Genomic DNA, 19,228 nt, shown 5'->3' with positions numbered 1-19,228 from the left:
TACATATAATTCATTTTATTTGAATATATAACAAGTGTAAATATGCACACATATATGTCAAAACAGACTTAAAATATGTCTAGAAAGACAGACAATGAATTATGTTGTTTATCACTATGATATGGGATATGGTGAATTTTAACATTTTAATTTCTATATAACCAGTATTTCTTCCCCACAATATTTTAAAATTTGAAAATATTTCTGCTGAAAGTTAAATACAAGTTGCTTAGTTATATGTAATAGTGTACAATTTACAAAGATAGCTCTTTGCCTTAACCTCAAGCAATCCTGAATCTATGAGAAAATTTATGTAAGTTTATGAGAAAAGAGAAAAATACCGGTTTTCCAGCCAAGAGGGCAAAGATACGCAGTCTCTCCTCCTCGATGAAACTGTCAGCCTGGAGCTGATGCCAATCTGCCAGCTGCATAGTAAGCAGCTCCCGGACCGACTGGCTGCCAACCAACTGGGATAAAAGAAGGGCAAGACGATGATCACCTACAAGAGAAACAGTTCTCTGGTGATACTGAGAATTTATAGACTTGGGAAAACACTTGGGGGCATTATTTTGTTTCTTCTGGCCCTCAAGAAACACCTCTGACTGCTCTCTGCAGGAGTGCTAAAATACTGATCAAGAACTTAACGTTTTTGGCTTGGGTAGAAAACCTTCAAAGTATTGTAGCTTAAACTAATTACATATAGATTATATAGTACACAGAGTTCAGTGTCAGATCTACTATTATTTCTGTGACCCTACACAAGGCACCTCATCTGTAAAATGGAGGGAAGTATCATTTGATTCAAAGGTCTATAGTGAAAACTGAGATGACATAACTGTAAACATGCCCAACTAGCAGGTACTATATAATGACACTGAGAAATGGCAAACTCAAACCTAGAGGAAAAACAAATGTATGATATAAAGAAAATGGTTGAGTTTTTCACTCTCTAGAGTCCAGTATCTCTTTTAATAAAAAATTTTAAGTACAAAGGCTTGAGGCAATAAAAAAATTCTAGGGACTTTCCTGGTGGCGCAGTGGTTAAGAATCGGACCGTCAATTCAGGGGACATGGGTTCAAGCCCTGGTCCAGGAAGATCCCACATGCCACGGAGCAACTAAGCCCGCGCACCTCAACTACTCAGCCTGCGCTCTAGAGCCTGCAAGCCTCAACTACTGAGGCCCGTGCGCGTGCTTAGAGCCCATGCTCCACGACGAGAAGCCACTGTAATAAGAAGCCCGTGCACCGCGACGAAGAGTAGCCCCTGCTCACAGCAACTAGAGAAAGCCCACACGCAGCAACGAAGACCCAACACAGCCAAAAAATAAATAAATAGATAGATAGATAAATAAAATTTATCTAAGGTTATAAAAGGAAAACTGGAAGACAGAGTCCCTACCTATTCTGGAGGAACCGGCGATCTTCCTGGGAAGTTTATACTTAACATTCAGGTTAGAAGACAAGGGCAAACGCGCGATTAAGGGGTAGGGACAGTGAGTAGGAAGTAGGCAGGGGTGCAGAGAAGGACGGTATGCCCCACCTGACTGCTGGGCCAGGGAGCAGGCCTCACTGATCCTCTTGCCCGTGAGGTAGCTGAAGACAGCCTCCACAGGGTTGTCTTTTCGGGTTAAGGAGACTTCCTCCTCAATTTGAGGTGCAGCTGTATGGGACAGCCAGCGAGAGAAAGCTCTTCTTCGCTCCAGAATCTGAATGTATTCAGTGGGCTCATCCAGCTGGCTGTCAAGCTCCTTCAGGTGGCCCCATAGAGCTTCACATAATGTCCACGTTAGGCTCCAGTGCTTCACAACTAAGGAAGGGACAGGAAAATAATGCAATGACATTAAGCCATACAATAACTACAGAGAGGGGATCACTTCAATGTGGCATTAAAAATACATAAATTAATAAATACCCCAAACAACAACTCAAGTTGATTTCCCTGAATCTGTCTCCACCTCACTCACCTGTGTCTTACAAGCTCCAGAGGTGTGTGGTATTGCCTGCTCACTCCATGTATCCATGGTACTTACATAACAAATGTAACTCCAGGCTCCTTTAAACAGGTTCCTCTAGCCTAATTATGGCTACATATAGTCTCAAATGATACAGAAAAATCCTCTAATTTGATCAAATTCTGTTCAAAAAATGCTTTAAGAAATATAAAGTGCTCTGAAAACTTGTGAGGGATTATTATCTGCTATAGGCACAGCCTAACATTTTAGTGAGCCTAAATGATACTGTTCAAAGCACTCAGGAGTAAACCAACTCTCATCTACACAATATAACTATACAATAGTTACCACCTTCATTTTACAGATGAAGAAACTGAGGTACAGATCATTAAGTGACTTGCTCAAGGTTACAGGCAAGATGTAACAGAGCCAGGATTCAAACTCAAGTACTCAGAGTCCAACTCTATACTCTTAACCACTAATGCTATATTGCCCCTCACAAAGGAAAACAAAGCACTGTTTACCACCTTAAGCTACTTACAAGTATGCATTGGGAAGATGACTCACATATTTGAAGAGAGAAGACAACTACAGCAAACACAAAGAAATGAACATAAACAATTCCCAAAACGTGTGGTATGGAACATTCTAATAGTCCCCATTTTTCAGTAAAAGTGACGTGAAATGTTGTGTGAAACATGTAATTTTTCTACTTGAAATAGTAAGTGCCCAAATTAGAAAAGCCCTTTATGGAAGTACTGGTTCAGAAAAACATGATCAGAATCATTATAGAGAGGTAATAGTGAGAGAAGTCAGGAAGGGAAGTTATAACCACCAAAGTTGCTGGGAAGAACAAGTGGGACTTGAGTTGGACATGGAAGAATGGGTAGGACTTAGGTAGGATCTCTCGCCTGCTATGTTCTCCGGGTGGGGTAAGGGATCTAATTTTATAAGCCCACGGGATGTGACTGGCTACAGTTCCTTTGAACAGTGGCCTAAGAGTAATGATAAACAATGATGTGATTTCTTCCTGCTTGAGATTTTGCTCATCCCAACTCAACTACAGATAAGTGTAAGCTCAGGCATCCACCACTACATTGGCACAAGGAAACTGTGTCCTCCTATGAACATATGCTCCTACTCCTGTTCCTGGGGCATCAAGGGTTAGAAGTATAGTCCATACTTACTTTGTGGTTCCAGTAAGTCTCCTGATGCTTCCTTAACCCAATCTGCATAGTCATGAATGATAGCAACTCCCGGATTGGGGACAATGAGAGGACACAGCTCATCCACATGGACAGTGCTATGTTTTAATTTAAGCTCCAGAGATGTCTGGTATAATTGCAGGTCTTCATCCAGCTTCTTTTGCCTCAAACTGAGTTTTTCCAAATGAACTTTGAATGGAGACTCAGTTAGGCTACAAGAGAAAATAACAAATAAGAAAAGACAGATGGTAGAATTTTCCTACAATGAAACCTTTGTTTCTTTTTATAATTACAAAATAGGACACAAAACATTCCACTTTGATTTTAAAGAAAATTTGTTTCTTAATATCAAACTATAATGAACTTATTTGATATATATTGAGCAAATTACCTGACCCATGCATTCAGAATCCCAAGGTTTAAAAAAAAAAAAGAATCCCAAGCCTTCTCAGGCCAGATTATAATAGGCATAGGAGTCAGTACAATTAGACCTGGAAATGGCTCTGCATGTATATGGATACTATGAAATCCAACGGTCAAAAGCTACTGTGGGACACCCGTTTCTCAAACCACACTTAACTCATTATGAGTTATCAGTATCAAAAGTCATGAGGCTAAGCTTACAGATACTAAAGAAGTGACTCTCAATTAAGATCAGCATACAGTTGAGCAGCCTTGATCCAATTTTTAGGACTGACATTAACAATCTCTAAAATATCATGATATCATGGATAACCTGGGTTTAGGATCAATATTCCTAATTGTGAGGTACAAGAGATGCTGTTGATTTTTTATTTCTTCAAAATCAACTTTAAAAACTAATAATAATAGGTGATCATAGTCACAATCTGTAGTAAAGATAGCGGTTTGTTACAATTATGAAAAGTAAATTAAAAAAGTTACAAATTTTACAAAAAACTGTATGCATACTACGTAATGACTACCAGAACACTATACATATTTTTATATATATATATATAAAATCAGTACGGTAATATATAGTATATAAAGTATATACAGAACTATAATCATACATATGTAAATATTAATGGTGGGAACTGTGTAGAGATATATAACATGTATAATTATCAGATGTCATCTTATTTCCAAATACTTGTGTATGGATTATCCACAGTTCATACATTTACCTTATTAAGTCTAAGACACAGGGAATGTGCTTTAATGAGAATATACCTTACTTATGAAGATATTACCAATATCTAAGTGAGAAAATAGAAAAATGACTAATGCAATAAAAAGGATGAAAACTCAAGGAATGCTGCAGCATTAGCTTTGAGTCTGTTACTTTTCCACCTAAAGTTTAACCATTAGATAACTATTCCATACTCTTCATACCTTGATGGTACAAATGGAGCTATTAATCATTTTAGCTTTTAATTATACAAATAAAATTGTGCTAAGAATATATCTAGAAAGATCACAAAGCAGGGCCCTGAACATGGGTCTCCTGGTGATGAAAAGCTTTTTCTCACCTACCACGTTGCCCTTCTCAAAAAGCATAAGAATACGTGACTCACGATTTAACAGCTACTGGATTAGGCAGGAATCCATATTCCATAGAATCAGCAATCTGATGATTTTCCAGTTCCTGAGGGCCACTCAGCTGTTCTCCACTATTAGCAAGAGTCCAGTTAGGGCCCCAACCAACCCGAAATGAGCGTCCCATAAATAGGGCCAGGTCCATCAGGAGTTTCCCCTTTCCATAGGTGACAGACTTTTCAAGAGGGACTAGGCCTGGTTGTCTGCGTGTACCCACTGTTTTCAACTGAACCTCAGGGGCTGGGCTGGGCACCGTAAACACAGAGGTCAGGGGTGGAGGGACAGACCAAGGGGATGTGGATGGAATATTCATCAATGACGATGTTCTGGGAGTGCGACACTCTTGTAAAGAGGCACTTGGTGAAAGAAAAGTTCCACTTGCAAATTTTGATTGTAGTAACCCACCTACTAAAATAAGGAAAAAAAAAAGACTATTAGAAAATACAGTCTATTGATTCTTGAACAACAACAACCATCAAGGCTGAAATTATAGTTTTATTAAGCTACTTAAATCACATATAGATGACCAGGAGTAGCTTATATCAGACTCTACAGAAATTCCTCTTTCACACAGGAAATCAAGGCAGGAATTCTAATGATGATGATGTCACCAACAATAACAACATTAATAACACAACTACTACTACTACTACTACTACTATTTAAAAAAACTATCTAGCACTTATCTGCAGCAGACTCTATATAAGCCATTTATATACACTGTTTCATTTCATCCTTCAATAACTTTAAATGAAGAACATTACAGTCCTCACTTTATAGATGGGAAAACTGGGCTCAGTTAAGTGACTTGTCCAAATCCACAAAGCTACTAAGTGGCAGAACTAAGAGATAAACCCAGCTAAGTCTGACACCAATACGCATGCCCTTATCAGAATGCCAAATGTAACCTTTCTTAGTCAATATAAAAAGTTGGTAAGATCAAAAGTCAAATTCATACCACTCCAGTGCTCAATGTCAGACTTAAAGACAACAGAAACCTATCTGTGATTGCATATATGCCTTTCAGAGGCATCTTGTGATTGCATATATGCCTTTCAGAAGGATAGTTCTTGTTATTTTTGCCTGTTTTCCAATTTTATGTATTTCCTGTCTAAAGCAAGGACTTAGTTACTGAAGTATGAGATTTTCATGTAGTGTTCATTATGGAAAAGCTTGCTATAAATGTTTAACTGATGCTTTATTAAAGTATTTTTAAAAAGGAAAGTTAACTAGGGTACTCAAAAAAATTGAAAAATAAACATTTAGTTTTTTGTTTTTGTTTTTTTTTTGGTACGCGGGCCTCTCCCGTTGTGGAGCACAGGCTCCGGACGCGCAGGCTCAGCGGCCATGGCTCATGGGTCCAGCTGCTCCACGGCATGTGGGATCTTCCCGGACTGGGGCACGAACCTGTGTCCCCTGCATCGGAAGGCAGACTCTCAACCACTGCGCCACCAGGGAAGCCCAAAAATTTAGTTTTTAAGGCAATATAACAAATATCTTCCTGGTAGTTCCTCTGGCTTTCAAACCGTTTTGAAATTACACCTGCTGAACTCCTCTGTTGATATCAATACTCTACCTCCAATCCCACATAGTTACAAGCCCACTAGAAGAGATAAGAAAAGCTTTAAAATGCACAGGCAACTGCTGTCCTGGGCATTTGGGAAGGTTTAGGGAAAGGTAGAAATCTGAAAAGCTTTGCACATTATAAGAAGCAACATTTGCCCCTAGAAAGCAATAAGGATAGTGTTAGAACTGCACAAAAAGAGTACAGAGCAAGACAACTTGCTGATTCCTCTAAGGTATGATAAAAATTAGGAAATCTGAGTTTACTATCTAACCCACACTCATAAGCAAATAAAAACATGCCCCCCAACAAAACAAATGCTTTTTTTCTCCATACAACTTCTGCATCTGCACCAGTGACCATGTTTTTTAAAAACTGGCCCCACCTAACAGGTACATTTATAAGAGTACATTTCTGCTTGGCATCATTATGTCATATGCCTTTAGGGAGTTGTTTGCTAGAGAAGTCAACTCAGCTTAGAAGAAGATATGTGAAAAGCCAGACTTTACAGCTTTCTTGCAAAAGAGCATCTTTTACAGTACCTAATGAACGGGATTTTGATGAGTGAGTTGCTGAAATGGGGAGCCTGGGAGAACAGATTTCTTGAGACGTATCTGCTTTAGAAGGAAGGCGACTGAAGCGTTGATCCAGGACCATATCTACATCTTCTTCATCAGCAAGCAATGATGCTTTCATGATCTAAAAAGGCAATATCTATAGAATGAATGTGCTCCCCCAAATCCAAAGGCCATAAAAGAAAAATGCAGTTTACAACGACCAATTTTTTAAAAAGCTCTGTCTCAGGCTGTGTCCAGAGCTAGTATAATATTTGTGTGACTCTGTTCCACTGTATGTGCCTGAAGGACAGAAGTTATATAAAACTCCTCTGCTTTGTATATACAGTCTCACCAGAGGCTGGCACACAGCAGGTGCTCACATGTCTGCTGAATGAATTAATTTCAAAGTCAAATATAAGTCAAAGGCTAAATTCATAATATGACAAAAGGCACAGGCGGGGGGAAGTTGAGACAGAGCTTAAAGAAACTTGTAACTACAATTTTAAAAAAAGAAAAAAAAAAAAAAGGAACAAACAAAACTCCTGTGGAGCACTTTCCAGAGCTTCAAAACCTCTCTGTAAAGTAAATGAAATTAATATTTTATAGTGCTCACATTAAATGACTTGCCTAAAGTCACACAGTAACAGTTACAAAACTGGGGTTAGAATCCAGATCTTCTGAATCTCACTATAGCCTTCCTCCCACGAATGGGAAAATGATGCCTAAACATGGGCCATATTCCTGGTTTTTCTCATTCCAGCGACCACTCAACGCTCTTAAGTGATTAATGAAAGAAAAAGCCTGATGTTATGAAGGGAAGATAAATATTAGTTTGGATTCCTGTTGTAGTAAGGGTGGGTTAGGACTTCACCTGTAAGACATGTGGATTAATTCCCAGTGAAGATGCAATGTGTGTTGAGGCAGACACAGGTTCCTGATCCTCAGGCACGCTCTCTTCTAACATGGAATCCAAAACTGGCTCCTGGGTGATATCTATCATGTCACTGTCCAGTTCCACAACCCTCCCTAACTGCTCCACCTCTGGGCTCTGGCTCTGTAGACAGCAGAAAGATCAGGGAAGCAGCATTAAACGACACCAAATAGACACAAAGCTTCTAGACCATATTTACTTTATTCAAAATATGATACAACAATATTAGATTCTGCCCATTCCATCATAATGTGAGGTAGCATATTTGCTAAAGAGGATTTAAAAATTACCCCAAAATTCCTCTATTAGTACTTGGGATCCAAATGAGGATTCATGGAATCACCCTTTTGTAATATTATGGTCTGGAGCCTGGAACCTAAGCCAGCACCCATACTGAACATATGGTCTTCTTGAGACAAAGATTATGCCTTACTTGATTTAGTTAGCAACTATAATTTTCTGATTTATACAGGGTTACCCTTCCCTCACATTCCTTGCAGTCAGAAGCCATTGGGAAAAGAGAATAAAAGATACAAATATCAAAGTCTCCAGTAACTCTGCATTTTCTTAAAGAAAACATTTAGACATAAATTTCTAGTTATCACAAACACAATTTTGGGCCTGGAATTTATCTTTCAGGAGACTGAATCCTAAGGTTAGCTGGGCTCTACCTGTGCAGTATCATATCAGATGACGAACGTGTACTCTAATTTCCCAAAAGAAAAAACAAAGTTCTATTAGGAACAATTTTTATCTGGGAATAATTCCTTTATGTTTAAATGTGTCAAGAGTTAGATTTACATTTATTAAGCAGTTTTAAAGATACAGCCATGATTAACAGTCTATGGTTTGAAAAGGTAAACATTCATAAAGCTGAAACACACTGTAAAATTGGCTCAGTGCAAATTCATTAAATATGTCCTAAACTTGCATATGACCTGGTTAAAATGTTAACAAGCGGCTAAGCCAATTTACGAAACATTCTCAAATCTAAAAGTTCTTCCAATTAGTTTTCTTCCATAATCTCATCTGTAGATTACTAACCTTCCACAATTTTTGGCTTATCTTTCATGAGTGGCCTATTTCATGCTAAACTTCAAATGGATGCTATTGTACAATAGGTGGTTAAAAAAAAAAGTTTCATGATTTCTTTGAACCAAGAAACAACCATTAGCATAACTTTTTAAACTTTAAACTTTTCAATGGTATATTATCTATTACTCCCCTGAATTCCTTTAACAAATATCCTTACTAAAAGAATGACTATTTCCATCTATAACTGTAGAAAAGTTGAGGTGTTGGAAACGTGGTGAACTGCCACTTAAGTTGTGAACAATCCCCAAGGACTGCTCTAACAAACTGGAGGCTAGATAAATAATGGTTAAAAGACAAAATGATACTATTTTTTACCTATTGGAGAGGCTACAGGCAGGTCTAACTACTTTTACGTTTTAAAATTCTGGAAAAAAATTAAAAGCAGCCCTGGTGGTGATCCTCCCATTATAATTACATGAATCATGGGAACACTCCAATGCCCTCTGGTCTGTTAACTTTTAACCAATTCACTTTAGGAATAGTTCTGAAATTCCCCATCCTCTGTCAGCCTGTCAGGATACCCTCTTCTGCTGGGCTCCCATAACACCTTGTCTATACCTATTTTATACACTGTATCATGGTATAATTCCTTGTGTGTGTGTGTACACACACACACACACACACACACATATATATATATTTGACCCACCAGATTGTGAAGGCTTGAAAGTAGAGATTATAGCCTACTATTTTCTGTATCTAGCGCCAAGCACATTGTTAAATTCACCAAAACACTTTGTTATTTCTACTGGCTAATGCAGTGTCTGCCACGCAGTAGAAAAAGCTAATACCTATGAAAGATAAGGAGCGAGTATAGGTGCGAGGAAAGGAAGGAGGAGGAGGGTTTCAATTTACTATACTATTCAACAAAGGAATAACAGTGACAGCAACAGATGCTCACTTAGAACACTTTTAGGCAGTGGCAGGATTTCATCAAGTAACTAGATTAGAGACCTAAGGGACTCAGCCTATCTTTAAGAAAGCTAAGGATCAAGGTTTTATTTGTTTCATCCTCATGCATAGACTTCAAAGCTACTGTCATCTAATAAGTGGACAGGGCGAAGTGAATTTGAAACTATGAGGACCTGGTAAACTCCTAGAAACCCCATGTGTGGATTTCATTTAAGTATATCTAAGTAATTTCAACAAACTACCCCAACAGATGTTATTTTCAGAGAAATCTTGGGAGATCAGGTGCTTCCTCAAAGCCAGTACTAGAAAGAAAAGTAGACAATAAAAAAATTGGTGACACAGAAGGACCTGAGTAAGGAAAGAAGGGGGTAAAAAAAAAAAGAAGCCCATCAAATACTAAGTAAACAGACAAGATCTACAAAATGACTCTATTTAGATATATGGAGGGTGATGTTTCACAACTGAAACCTTTAATGTTTTTAGAAACCTCCACTCTCCAGCTCAAAAGAATCTTCCTCATGTAAACAATACCCTAAAGATACAGCATCTCTTAATCCAATAAATAAAGTAATGCAATGAAGTTAAATCAAGATACCCTTATTCAACAAAGGGTAAATATCCAATCCAAGGTCAAATCCATGTTTAAATAATTCATATTGTTCTCCCAGCCAAATAGCCTAATCCAGTATATAAGTACTACTATTGCCTGCCTCCAACTCGTTTTCTAACAGCAAAGAATGTTTCATATTCATTTTGCTGGAAAATCAGCCCTGTCAACAATACTGCGTTCAAGAGCAATCCCATGTCAGGGTTACAAGGGCCCATGAAAGTGTGCATGTTTCTACACATACATTCACGGATATTACTGCAGGAGGCATAGGATTCAATAACATGAATATCTGAAAAAGGCTTGTGGCTATAGAATTATTTTATATATAACATGTATAAATTACATAAAATATAAATTAAAATATATATTGATTCACTGGCTAAATTTAGATACCTGCCACTTTTTAAAACAAGTAAACACAAGATAAAATGGAACTTTCTTCTAAGTTCTAATCACTTTTTCCTTTAAAAAACTTTTAAAGTTATTTGAATGTACTCACCAAGTAAACAATGCTAAGTTTCTGAGCAAGTCAACTAGTGTGTCTTGATGGTACTGAACACAAGTTACATTTCAGTATAAGGCTTAGGAAAAAGCTACATGTCTCTCTACATCACTGCTGAAGATCTGAAGCCTTTTGACAGTTTCGAAACGAGGCTACATATCTCAATCACTTGGGGGAAAGCATTTAAAATATAAATGTGCCTGAGCCCCAATGCCAGATACATGGGCTCTCCAAGATATTGATGCAGTTGGCTGAAAATTGGGTCTTAGATCAGCATTTTAGAATAAATGTTCTAACTACCAAACAAATGTTTCTGTAACTGCCCTAATTCACCTGTGATGAAGGGTTTTCTGCCAACATTTTCTCTAACTTAAAAGGCATAGAGAGGGAGTTCCCTGGTGGCCTAGTGGTTAGGATTTGGTGCTTGCACTGCTGTGGCCGGGGTTCAATCCCTGGTCGGGGAACTGTTATCCCACAAGCCATTCAGCGCAGCCAAAAAAAAGGCATAGAGGAGAAGATTACATAAAAATATAGTTACCTTTCTGTTTTCTGGTTGCTTAGATTCACTTGCTGTTTTAGGAGCAAAGCAAGGTTTAAGAACGAACTGCAAAGACAGGACTGAGGATATTATACAAAAGATAGTAGAATAAATGTAACCATTAAACAAAACTATATATCTTCCTAATGCCTTAAGGACAACCCCCCCCCCCCAGCTAAAGTCAGAGAACCTGAGATTGTGTACAGTGGGGGAAAGAAAGCTACAGCAGACTGAAGGAACACCATATCACGGAAATCAACCCCTCCAGGGAGCCAGGTGACAATGTGAAGACAGTCATCTTGACACTGGGATGAGAAGACTGTGCTGTTTCCAGTTTATTCAGATGGCTCAAGTATTTTCCTCATGCCAAGTAAAATGTAGGTCCTGCTGCTAATAACTCAAAAAACTGTGCAACCACTGGCATTTCCCCTAACCTCACTTAGGGCACTACACTGGGCATTACACCTCACTGGGCATTACAAAGAGTTCTCCAAAGTCCCCTGTTAGTGTTCTAACACATTAGCCTAAATGTCTAAATAAGTCTACCCATTTCTCCCTTCTGCATCCAAAAGGTCAAAGATGGCCCACTTTCTCAATCAAAGGAGATATCTGAATAAGATACCTATTCACTATATTCTCTTTGCCCATCTTGATCCTTACCACCTCTCCTTTTCCTAGAACCTTCTCCTGAAATTTTTTGGTGCTCAGTTTTTCAAAAGAACTCTCTCACCTACTGTAGTGCCATCACAGGAATTTATTGTTATCTCTTACTATTTGTATTCTGGAAATTAAAGAGCCTAGAAACCACTGATGGTCAACATTACATAAATTTGCTCTACCTGTCCAAAAGATGAAGCTTTTCTTTTTCAGCTGTATCTTTAAGGAGCCTACATATTACTTTTATTGGCAGAAAAGAAGGCTATCTGACTCTTATCCAAAGAAATACATATACAGTATACTGCAAGACTGGAAAGAGAGATTATACAAAGCATATGATTCAGACAAAATGAATGTGGGTAACTGGAAAACCAAGTCCATTTACAGCATTTCTTTAGTTCAGAAGAGATGTATTCTAAATAGAGGGGTATTCTAAAGGCTAAAATTATAAACATAAAAGTCAACATATTTCCCATTTCCCACTTGTATCATACCCTCCCCCTCACCCTGTACGCGCAAACGTGAACATATATACACAAAAGTCTCCAAAGTGCCTCCCAAGAAATTATTTAATCAATCATAAAAATCGCACATTTCAGCAGCCTTCAGCATTAAGAATTGTAGCATGGAAAATTCCAAAGGTCCTGCTTTTAGCAGCTGAGAGGTAGAGGATGCTTTACAAAGACATTTTATATCAAGTTCTCTTCTTTGAGATGAGTATGGCAGCACAGAAAAAAACTGTTATAACCTGATTGAATATAAACAACATCCAAATGAAAGTAAAACTCCCTTATGATTTGGCAAAGAAACTACCTGATATTTAAATTACAAACCTTTCCTTACAAGGACAAAAGGTTTATACTGGCTTAACAATACTGAAAAAGAGTGTGGTACAGGTAATTGCAATAAATGATGTAGCCCCTACTCTCCCCAAGCCAACAATTCATTTGTATTCTAAAGCTTTATGTATTTTCATAAAGATTATGTATTGTCAAAATACAAATATCAAGAGATTACCTGAAGTATAAGCAAACAACTTGAGAAAAATGGAGTTAAAAACCCTTGCAGAAAGCTAACCTGAACTTTTAAAAAAACCATGGAGGTAAAGAATAAGATTAAACTGCACATTAGGTAGTCAACAGAAGTCGGGTTTACTCTGCATCAACCCACACAAGCAAAATACTATCTTAAGTTGATCACTGAGCAGAGAATTCAGCAAGTCCAAATGAAGAGAGAGGGAGGTGTTTAAGAATGACAATCTGTAGAAGGAATGATCCAAACAGCAAGAGAATTCTTTGAATCTCTCAAGTAAACAACAGATGCCAGTACCACCTCATGCCCTCCCTTGTAATTGTCTTAACATGATTGCCAATACATTTGTACTCTTCAAAGTTCCGGGGTCATAAAACAGCTTTGTACTAGCTGAATGACTTGCTTTCAACGTCTGTATCATGGACTCCATTCAAATTCATTGTCCCGTCTCTACCTGGGGCGGAGGTGCTGGTTTGCCATTAAGAGCCATCTGGAATGGGGTGGCCTGGCCTGCAGGAGGTAAAGGGGCAGTCTTCAACTTCTTTGTACTAGTTTTGGATGGCCGTTCCTCCTCCTCTTCATCAGAATCCTGAAGGCCATACTTAGAAAAATGAGAGACCTAAGGAAGAGAAGAACCCAACAAAATCACTTTTAACACTGTTATATTCAGAAGGGCTTCCATTATACTTGCCCTTGCAATCTTACAGAATTAGCTTCAAAAAAAAAAAAAGAGAGATCAAAATATTTAAAGCACAATGTCACATATCATACTTTACTGTTTTTTTCTACGATTTAGATAATGTTTGGTGCGTGTACTATTAATACAGGAAACCAAATCCAGAAGAGTCATTACTATTTTCGGTATATATGTATATACTGTGTGCGTGCGCGTGCATGCGCGTGTGTGTGGGTATGTACTGCCTAGTTGTTCCCTACCTACACAAGGGCCTTCGACAAGCTAAATAATCCAACTGGTCTAGAAGAGAAAGAATCCACTGGACTAAACTATTAAGGAAGGGAGGAAGTCAACCTCTACATACCCAGAAACCTTTAAAAGAATAAAAATTATTTAGGAAGAGGTGATCTATCAAGAGACAAAAATTCTGCCTGATGTTCCCAATGATGTCACAAATTAGAAAAACACACCATAGAAGTATATCTAAATGGTCATAAGATGGGGCGTAGAACTTGAATCATGTGCTCAAAAAGTTTATAATAGCTCCTTACTGCTCTGGGGTTTAATGAGATGTGTAATTTGAAGCAAATTATGATGTATCTCTATATCTATTTCCTAATTTGTAGAAACAGAATTTAAAAAAGGATCTCTTCTAACACAGTTTATAACTACAGTTTATAAGAACTAGGTTAAATGACTATACCTTATAAAAAAAAAAAAAGACTATACCTTAAATACCCAAGAACCAGTTTCAGGACGGTACTCTTTGAACTGAGCTCCCTGTTTCCTTGAAACTGCTTCCAATCTTCCCTCATAGTTGATATCAGCAAGTCGATCTGGGCTCTTTATTAAACAACGAGATGTTTTATCTGTTGGCCAAACTCCATCCAATGTAACTTCAGCCTTCCTGTAATGTACAATCAAGTAAAGTGTAAATGTTTCATATCTATGACCAGAAAGCCAAGTAACACATATATACACAGCAAATAAAGGTACCTGTGTTACTGTGGAATTATTCTGCAGGTGTTTCATAAACTTGAGTCTTGGCTCCTAAGGTAGATGGACTTAAGAGTAAGGAATTACCCCCGCATCAACTAGCTAAATATCTGGTTCAAGAGTGTCAAACCCCACTTACTTCAAACTACCATGGTACATCAATTATTTCCAATCCGATTTTTTAGTAAATTTATTTATTTATTTATTTATCTTGGGCTGCGTTGGGTCTTCATTGCTGCGTGCGGGCTTTTCTCTAGTCGTGGTGAGCGGGGGCTACTCTTCGTTGCGGTGCGCGGGCTTCTCATTGTGGTGGCTTCTCTTGTTGCAGAGCATGGGCTCTAGACATGCAGGCTTCAGTAGTTGTGGCTCACAGGCTCTGGAGTGCAGGCTCAGTAGTTGCAGCGCATGGGCTTAGCTGCTCCACAGCATGTGGGATCTTCCTGGACCAGAGCTCAAACCTGTGTCCCCTGCATTGGCAGGCGGATTCTCAACCACTGCGCCACCAGGGAAGCCCCTCCAATCCGATTTTTTTTTTTTTTAATGGACGGGGGCGGGGGTGCGGGGGGAGCCTGCATTAGGTCTTCATTACTGTGCTGGGGTTTTCTCTAGTTGCAGGGGGCTACTCTTTGCTGAGGTGGCTTCTCTTGCTGCGGAGCACGGGCTCTAGGCATGCGGGCTTCAGTAGTTGCAGCACGTGGGCTCAGTAGTTGTTGCACATGGGCTTAGTTGCTCCGTGGCGTGTGGGATGTTCCTGGACCAGGGATTGAACCCGTGTCACCCACATTGGCAGGCGGATTCTCTTTTAATTTTATTTATTTATTTATTTATTTATTGTCTGTGTTGGGTCTTCGTTGCTGTGCGTGGGCTTTCTCTAGTTGCGGTGAGTGGGGGCTACTCTTTGCTGTGGTGCGCAGGCTTCTTGTTGTGGTGTGCAGGCTTTTCATTGCGGTGATTTCTCATTGCGGAGCACGGGCTTCAGTAGTTGTGGCACACGGGCTCTAGAGCCCAGGCTCAGTAGTTGTGGTGCATGGGCTTAGTTGCTCCGCAGCATGTGGGATCTTCCTGGGCCAGGGCTCGAACCCATGTCCCCTACATTGGCAGGTGGATTCTTAACCACTGTGGCAGGCAGATTCTTAACCACTGTGCCACCAGGATCCCCAATCTGATTTTAGTAACACTTAAGCTATGCATCCTTGACCAAGTCCAGTGTTAATAGTCCAGTGCAAAGACCTAAGTCTTAGTGAAGGTCTTAAAAGTGTTATTGTACATAACAACAACAGTAATAATAGCAGCAACTACCATTAACAACGAATGCCTGCAGAATGAGGTATCAGGAACATCACAGTATTAACCATTAAATAATGAGTGTGAATTAATGATAATAATGGTAATGTAATCCTTCTAATAGCAATATTTGAGATCAAGGACTGTGTCCTATTCATCCAGTATGCCTTGCATTTAGCACAGTGATTACCACATAATAATAGATGACTGTTTTTTGATGACTTTTTCTAACATTAATTTTTATTGTGGTTAAAAAGGTATAACAAAAGTTATCATCACCATTCTACTGTCTTGTTTCTATGAATCTGACTCTCTACATGCCTCAAATAAGTTGACTCATACATTATTTGTCTTTCTGCAAGCAACTGGCTTATTTCACTTAGTATAATGTCCTGAAGGTTCATCCGTTCCGTAGCATGTGTCAAAGTTTCCTTCCTTTTTAAGGCTAAATAATATTCCACTGTGTGTACATACATTTTGTTTATTCACGGACACTTGGGTTTCTTCTACCTCTTGGCTATTATGAACAGTGCTGCTATGAATATGGGTGTGCACATATTTTTTCAAGACTCTATTTTTCAATTCTTTTGGATATATACTCAGAATTAGAATTGCTGGTTCATTTTTAAGTTTTTGAGGAACCACCATACATACTCTTTCCCATAGCAGCTGCACCACATTTTACATTCCCACCAACAATACACAAAGGTTCTAATTTCTCCACACTCTTGCAAAAATGTTATTTTTCTTTTAAAGTAACCTCCTAAGGGGTGTGATAACTCACTGTGGTTTTGATTTGCATTTCCCTAATTATTATCAATGTTGAGCATCTTTTCATATGCTTGTTGGCCACTTGTTTATCATATTTGGAGAATCATGTATTCAAGTCCTTTGCCCATTTTTAATTATTTTTTTTTAAATGGTTGAGCTATAGAAGTTCTTCATATTCTGGATATTAACCCCTTATTAGATACATGATTTGCTGGCTTTTCATTCTGTTGATTATGCCCTTTGATGTACAGAAGTTTTAAATTTTGATGTAGTCCACTTTGTCTATTTTATTTATTTATAAATTTATTCATTTTATTTATTTTTGGCTGTGTTGGGTTTTCGTTGCTGCGCACAGGCTTTCCCCAATTGTGGCAAGCAGGGGCCACCCCTTGTTGCGGTGCGCGGGCTTCTCATTGCGGTGGACTTCCTCCTTCCCTGCGGTGGGCTCTAGGCACACGGGCTTCAGTAGTTGTGGCATGTGGGCTCAGTAGTTGTGGCTCGCGGGCTCTAGAGCCCAGGCTCAGCAGCTGTGGCGCACAGGCTCAGCTGCTCTGCGGCATGTGGGATCCTCCTGGACCAGGGCTCGAACCCGTGTCCCCCGCACTGGCAGATGGACTCTCAACCACTGCGCCACCAGGGAAGCCCCAGTTTGTTTATTTTTACTATTTGTTGCCTATGCATTCAGTGTCGTACCCAGGAAGTCTTTGCCATATATGTTGTGAAACATATTCTAAGAGTTTTATAGTTTTAAGTCTTACGTTTTAGGTCTTTGATTAATTTTGAATTCATTTTTATTTATGGCATAAGGTAAGGATACAACTTCATTCTTCTGTTGTGGATATCCAGTGTTCCCAAAACCATTTGCTGAAGAGATTTCTTTCTCCATTGCATGGTCTTGGCAACCCTGTCAACATTTAACCATATATGTGTGGGCTCTCTATTCTGTTCCATTACTCTATATGTCTGTCTTTATGCCAGTAACACACTGTTTTGGTTACTGTAGCTTTGTTTTTCAAGTCAGGAAGTGTGAGTCCTCCAGCTCTGTTATTTTTCAAGATTAGTCTGGCTATTCATGGTACCCTTGAAATTCCGTATGTTTTAGGATCATTTTTTCTATTTCTGCAAAAGATGCATTTGGGATTTTGATAGGGATTGCATTAACTCAGTTGACTGCTTTGGGTAGTATGGACATCTTAACAATTTTAAGTCTTCCTATCCATGAACATGGGATATCTATTCATTTATATGTCTTCTTTAATTTCTCTCAGCAGTGTTTTGTAGTTTTCAGTGTATAAGTCTTTTGCCTCCTTGGTTAAGTTTATTCCTAAGTATTTTATTCTTCTTGATGCTACTGTAAATGAAACTGTCTTAACTTCCTTTTCAAATTATTGTTAGTGTACAAAAACTCAACTGTTTTTTTGCGTGTTGATTTTGTACCTTGCTACCTTGCTAAATGTGTTTATTAGCTGTAAAGTTTTTTGTGGAATCTTTAGGCTTTCTACATATAAGATCACATCATCTGGGACTTCCCTGGCATCCCAGAGGTTAAGACTCCGCACTTCCACTGGAGGGGGCATGGGTTTGATCCCTGGTTAAGAAACTAAGATCCCACGTGCCACACGGCATGGCCAAAAAAATAAGTAAGTAAAAATTAAAAAAAAAAAGATCACATCATCTGTGAACAGAGATAAAGTTACTTCTTTCTTTTCAATTTGAATGTCTTTTATTTCTTTATCTTGTTTAATTGGTTTGGCTCGGACTTCCAGCAGTGGCAAAAGCAAGCATCCTTGTCTTGTTCCTGATCTTAGAAGAAAAGCTCTTAGTCTTTCACTACTGAGTATGATGTTCACTGCGGGTTTTTCAAATATGGCCTTTTCGTGCTGAGGTAGTTTCCTTCTATCTTTATTTTGCTGAGTGTCTTTATAATGAAAAGGTACTGAATTCAGTCTACTGCTTTTTCTGCACCAAGATGATCATGTGGTTTTCTTCCTTCATAAATGTGATGCATTACATTCATCAATTTTTGTATGTTAAGCCATCTGTGCATTCCAGAAATAAATCCCATTTGGTCATGGTGTGTAATCCAATTGATGCAGTACTGAATTCTGTCTGCTAGCATTTTGTTGAGGATATTTACATCAATATTTATTAAAGATATTGGTCTGTAGTCTTTTCTTGTAGCATCTTTGTTTAGCTTTGGAATCAGGGTAACGCTTGCCTCAAAGAATTAAAAAGTGTTCCCTCCTCAATTTTTGGGAAGAGTTTGAGGAGAATGGTGTAAATTCTTCTTTAAATGTTTAGTATAATTCACCAGTGAAGCCATCTGGTCCAGTGCTTGGGTGAAGCAGGCACCAGGGAAGTGGGTATTGATTACTAATTCAATTTC

At 38.6% G+C, this 19,228-nt stretch overlaps 1 protein-coding gene across 14 annotated transcripts in view; it reads right to left on the bottom strand.

Moving 5' to 3' along the window:
- The window catches only part of NUP98 (nucleoporin 98 and 96 precursor), a 99,394-nt gene that overhangs the window by 12,678 nt on the left and 67,488 nt on the right, over positions 1-19,228 (bottom strand). For 13 of the 14 annotated variants that reach the window (XM_022565830.3, XM_022565833.3, XM_022565836.3 and 10 more), the window contains 8 exons: positions 14,521-14,698; positions 13,570-13,734; positions 7,710-7,892; positions 6,824-6,980; positions 4,696-5,125; positions 3,140-3,369; positions 1,541-1,807; positions 342-499 (listed from right to left, as the gene is read on the bottom strand). In XM_022565830.3, coding sequence (XP_022421538.1) covers positions 342-499; positions 1,541-1,807; positions 3,140-3,369; positions 4,696-5,125; positions 6,824-6,980; positions 7,710-7,892; positions 13,570-13,734; positions 14,521-14,698 — 1,768 coding nt within the window. Of the gene's footprint in view, positions 1-341; positions 500-1,540; positions 1,808-3,139; positions 3,370-4,695; positions 5,126-6,823; positions 6,981-7,709; positions 7,893-12,634; positions 13,735-14,520; positions 14,699-19,228 lie in introns of those variants that run through there. The other variant, XM_089915238.1, reaches the window with a different exon arrangement.

The sequence above is a fragment of the Delphinapterus leucas genome, chromosome 7 (genome assembly GCF_059928025.1).
Source record: "Delphinapterus leucas isolate spDelLeu-1000000601 "Yukka" chromosome 7, BTC_Dleu_Yukka2, whole genome shotgun sequence".
Lineage (NCBI taxonomy): Eukaryota > Metazoa > Chordata > Mammalia > Artiodactyla > Monodontidae > Delphinapterus > Delphinapterus leucas.
The sequence above is the reverse complement of the archived record's forward strand: the minus strand, read 5'-3'. Positions and strand labels throughout refer to the sequence as shown.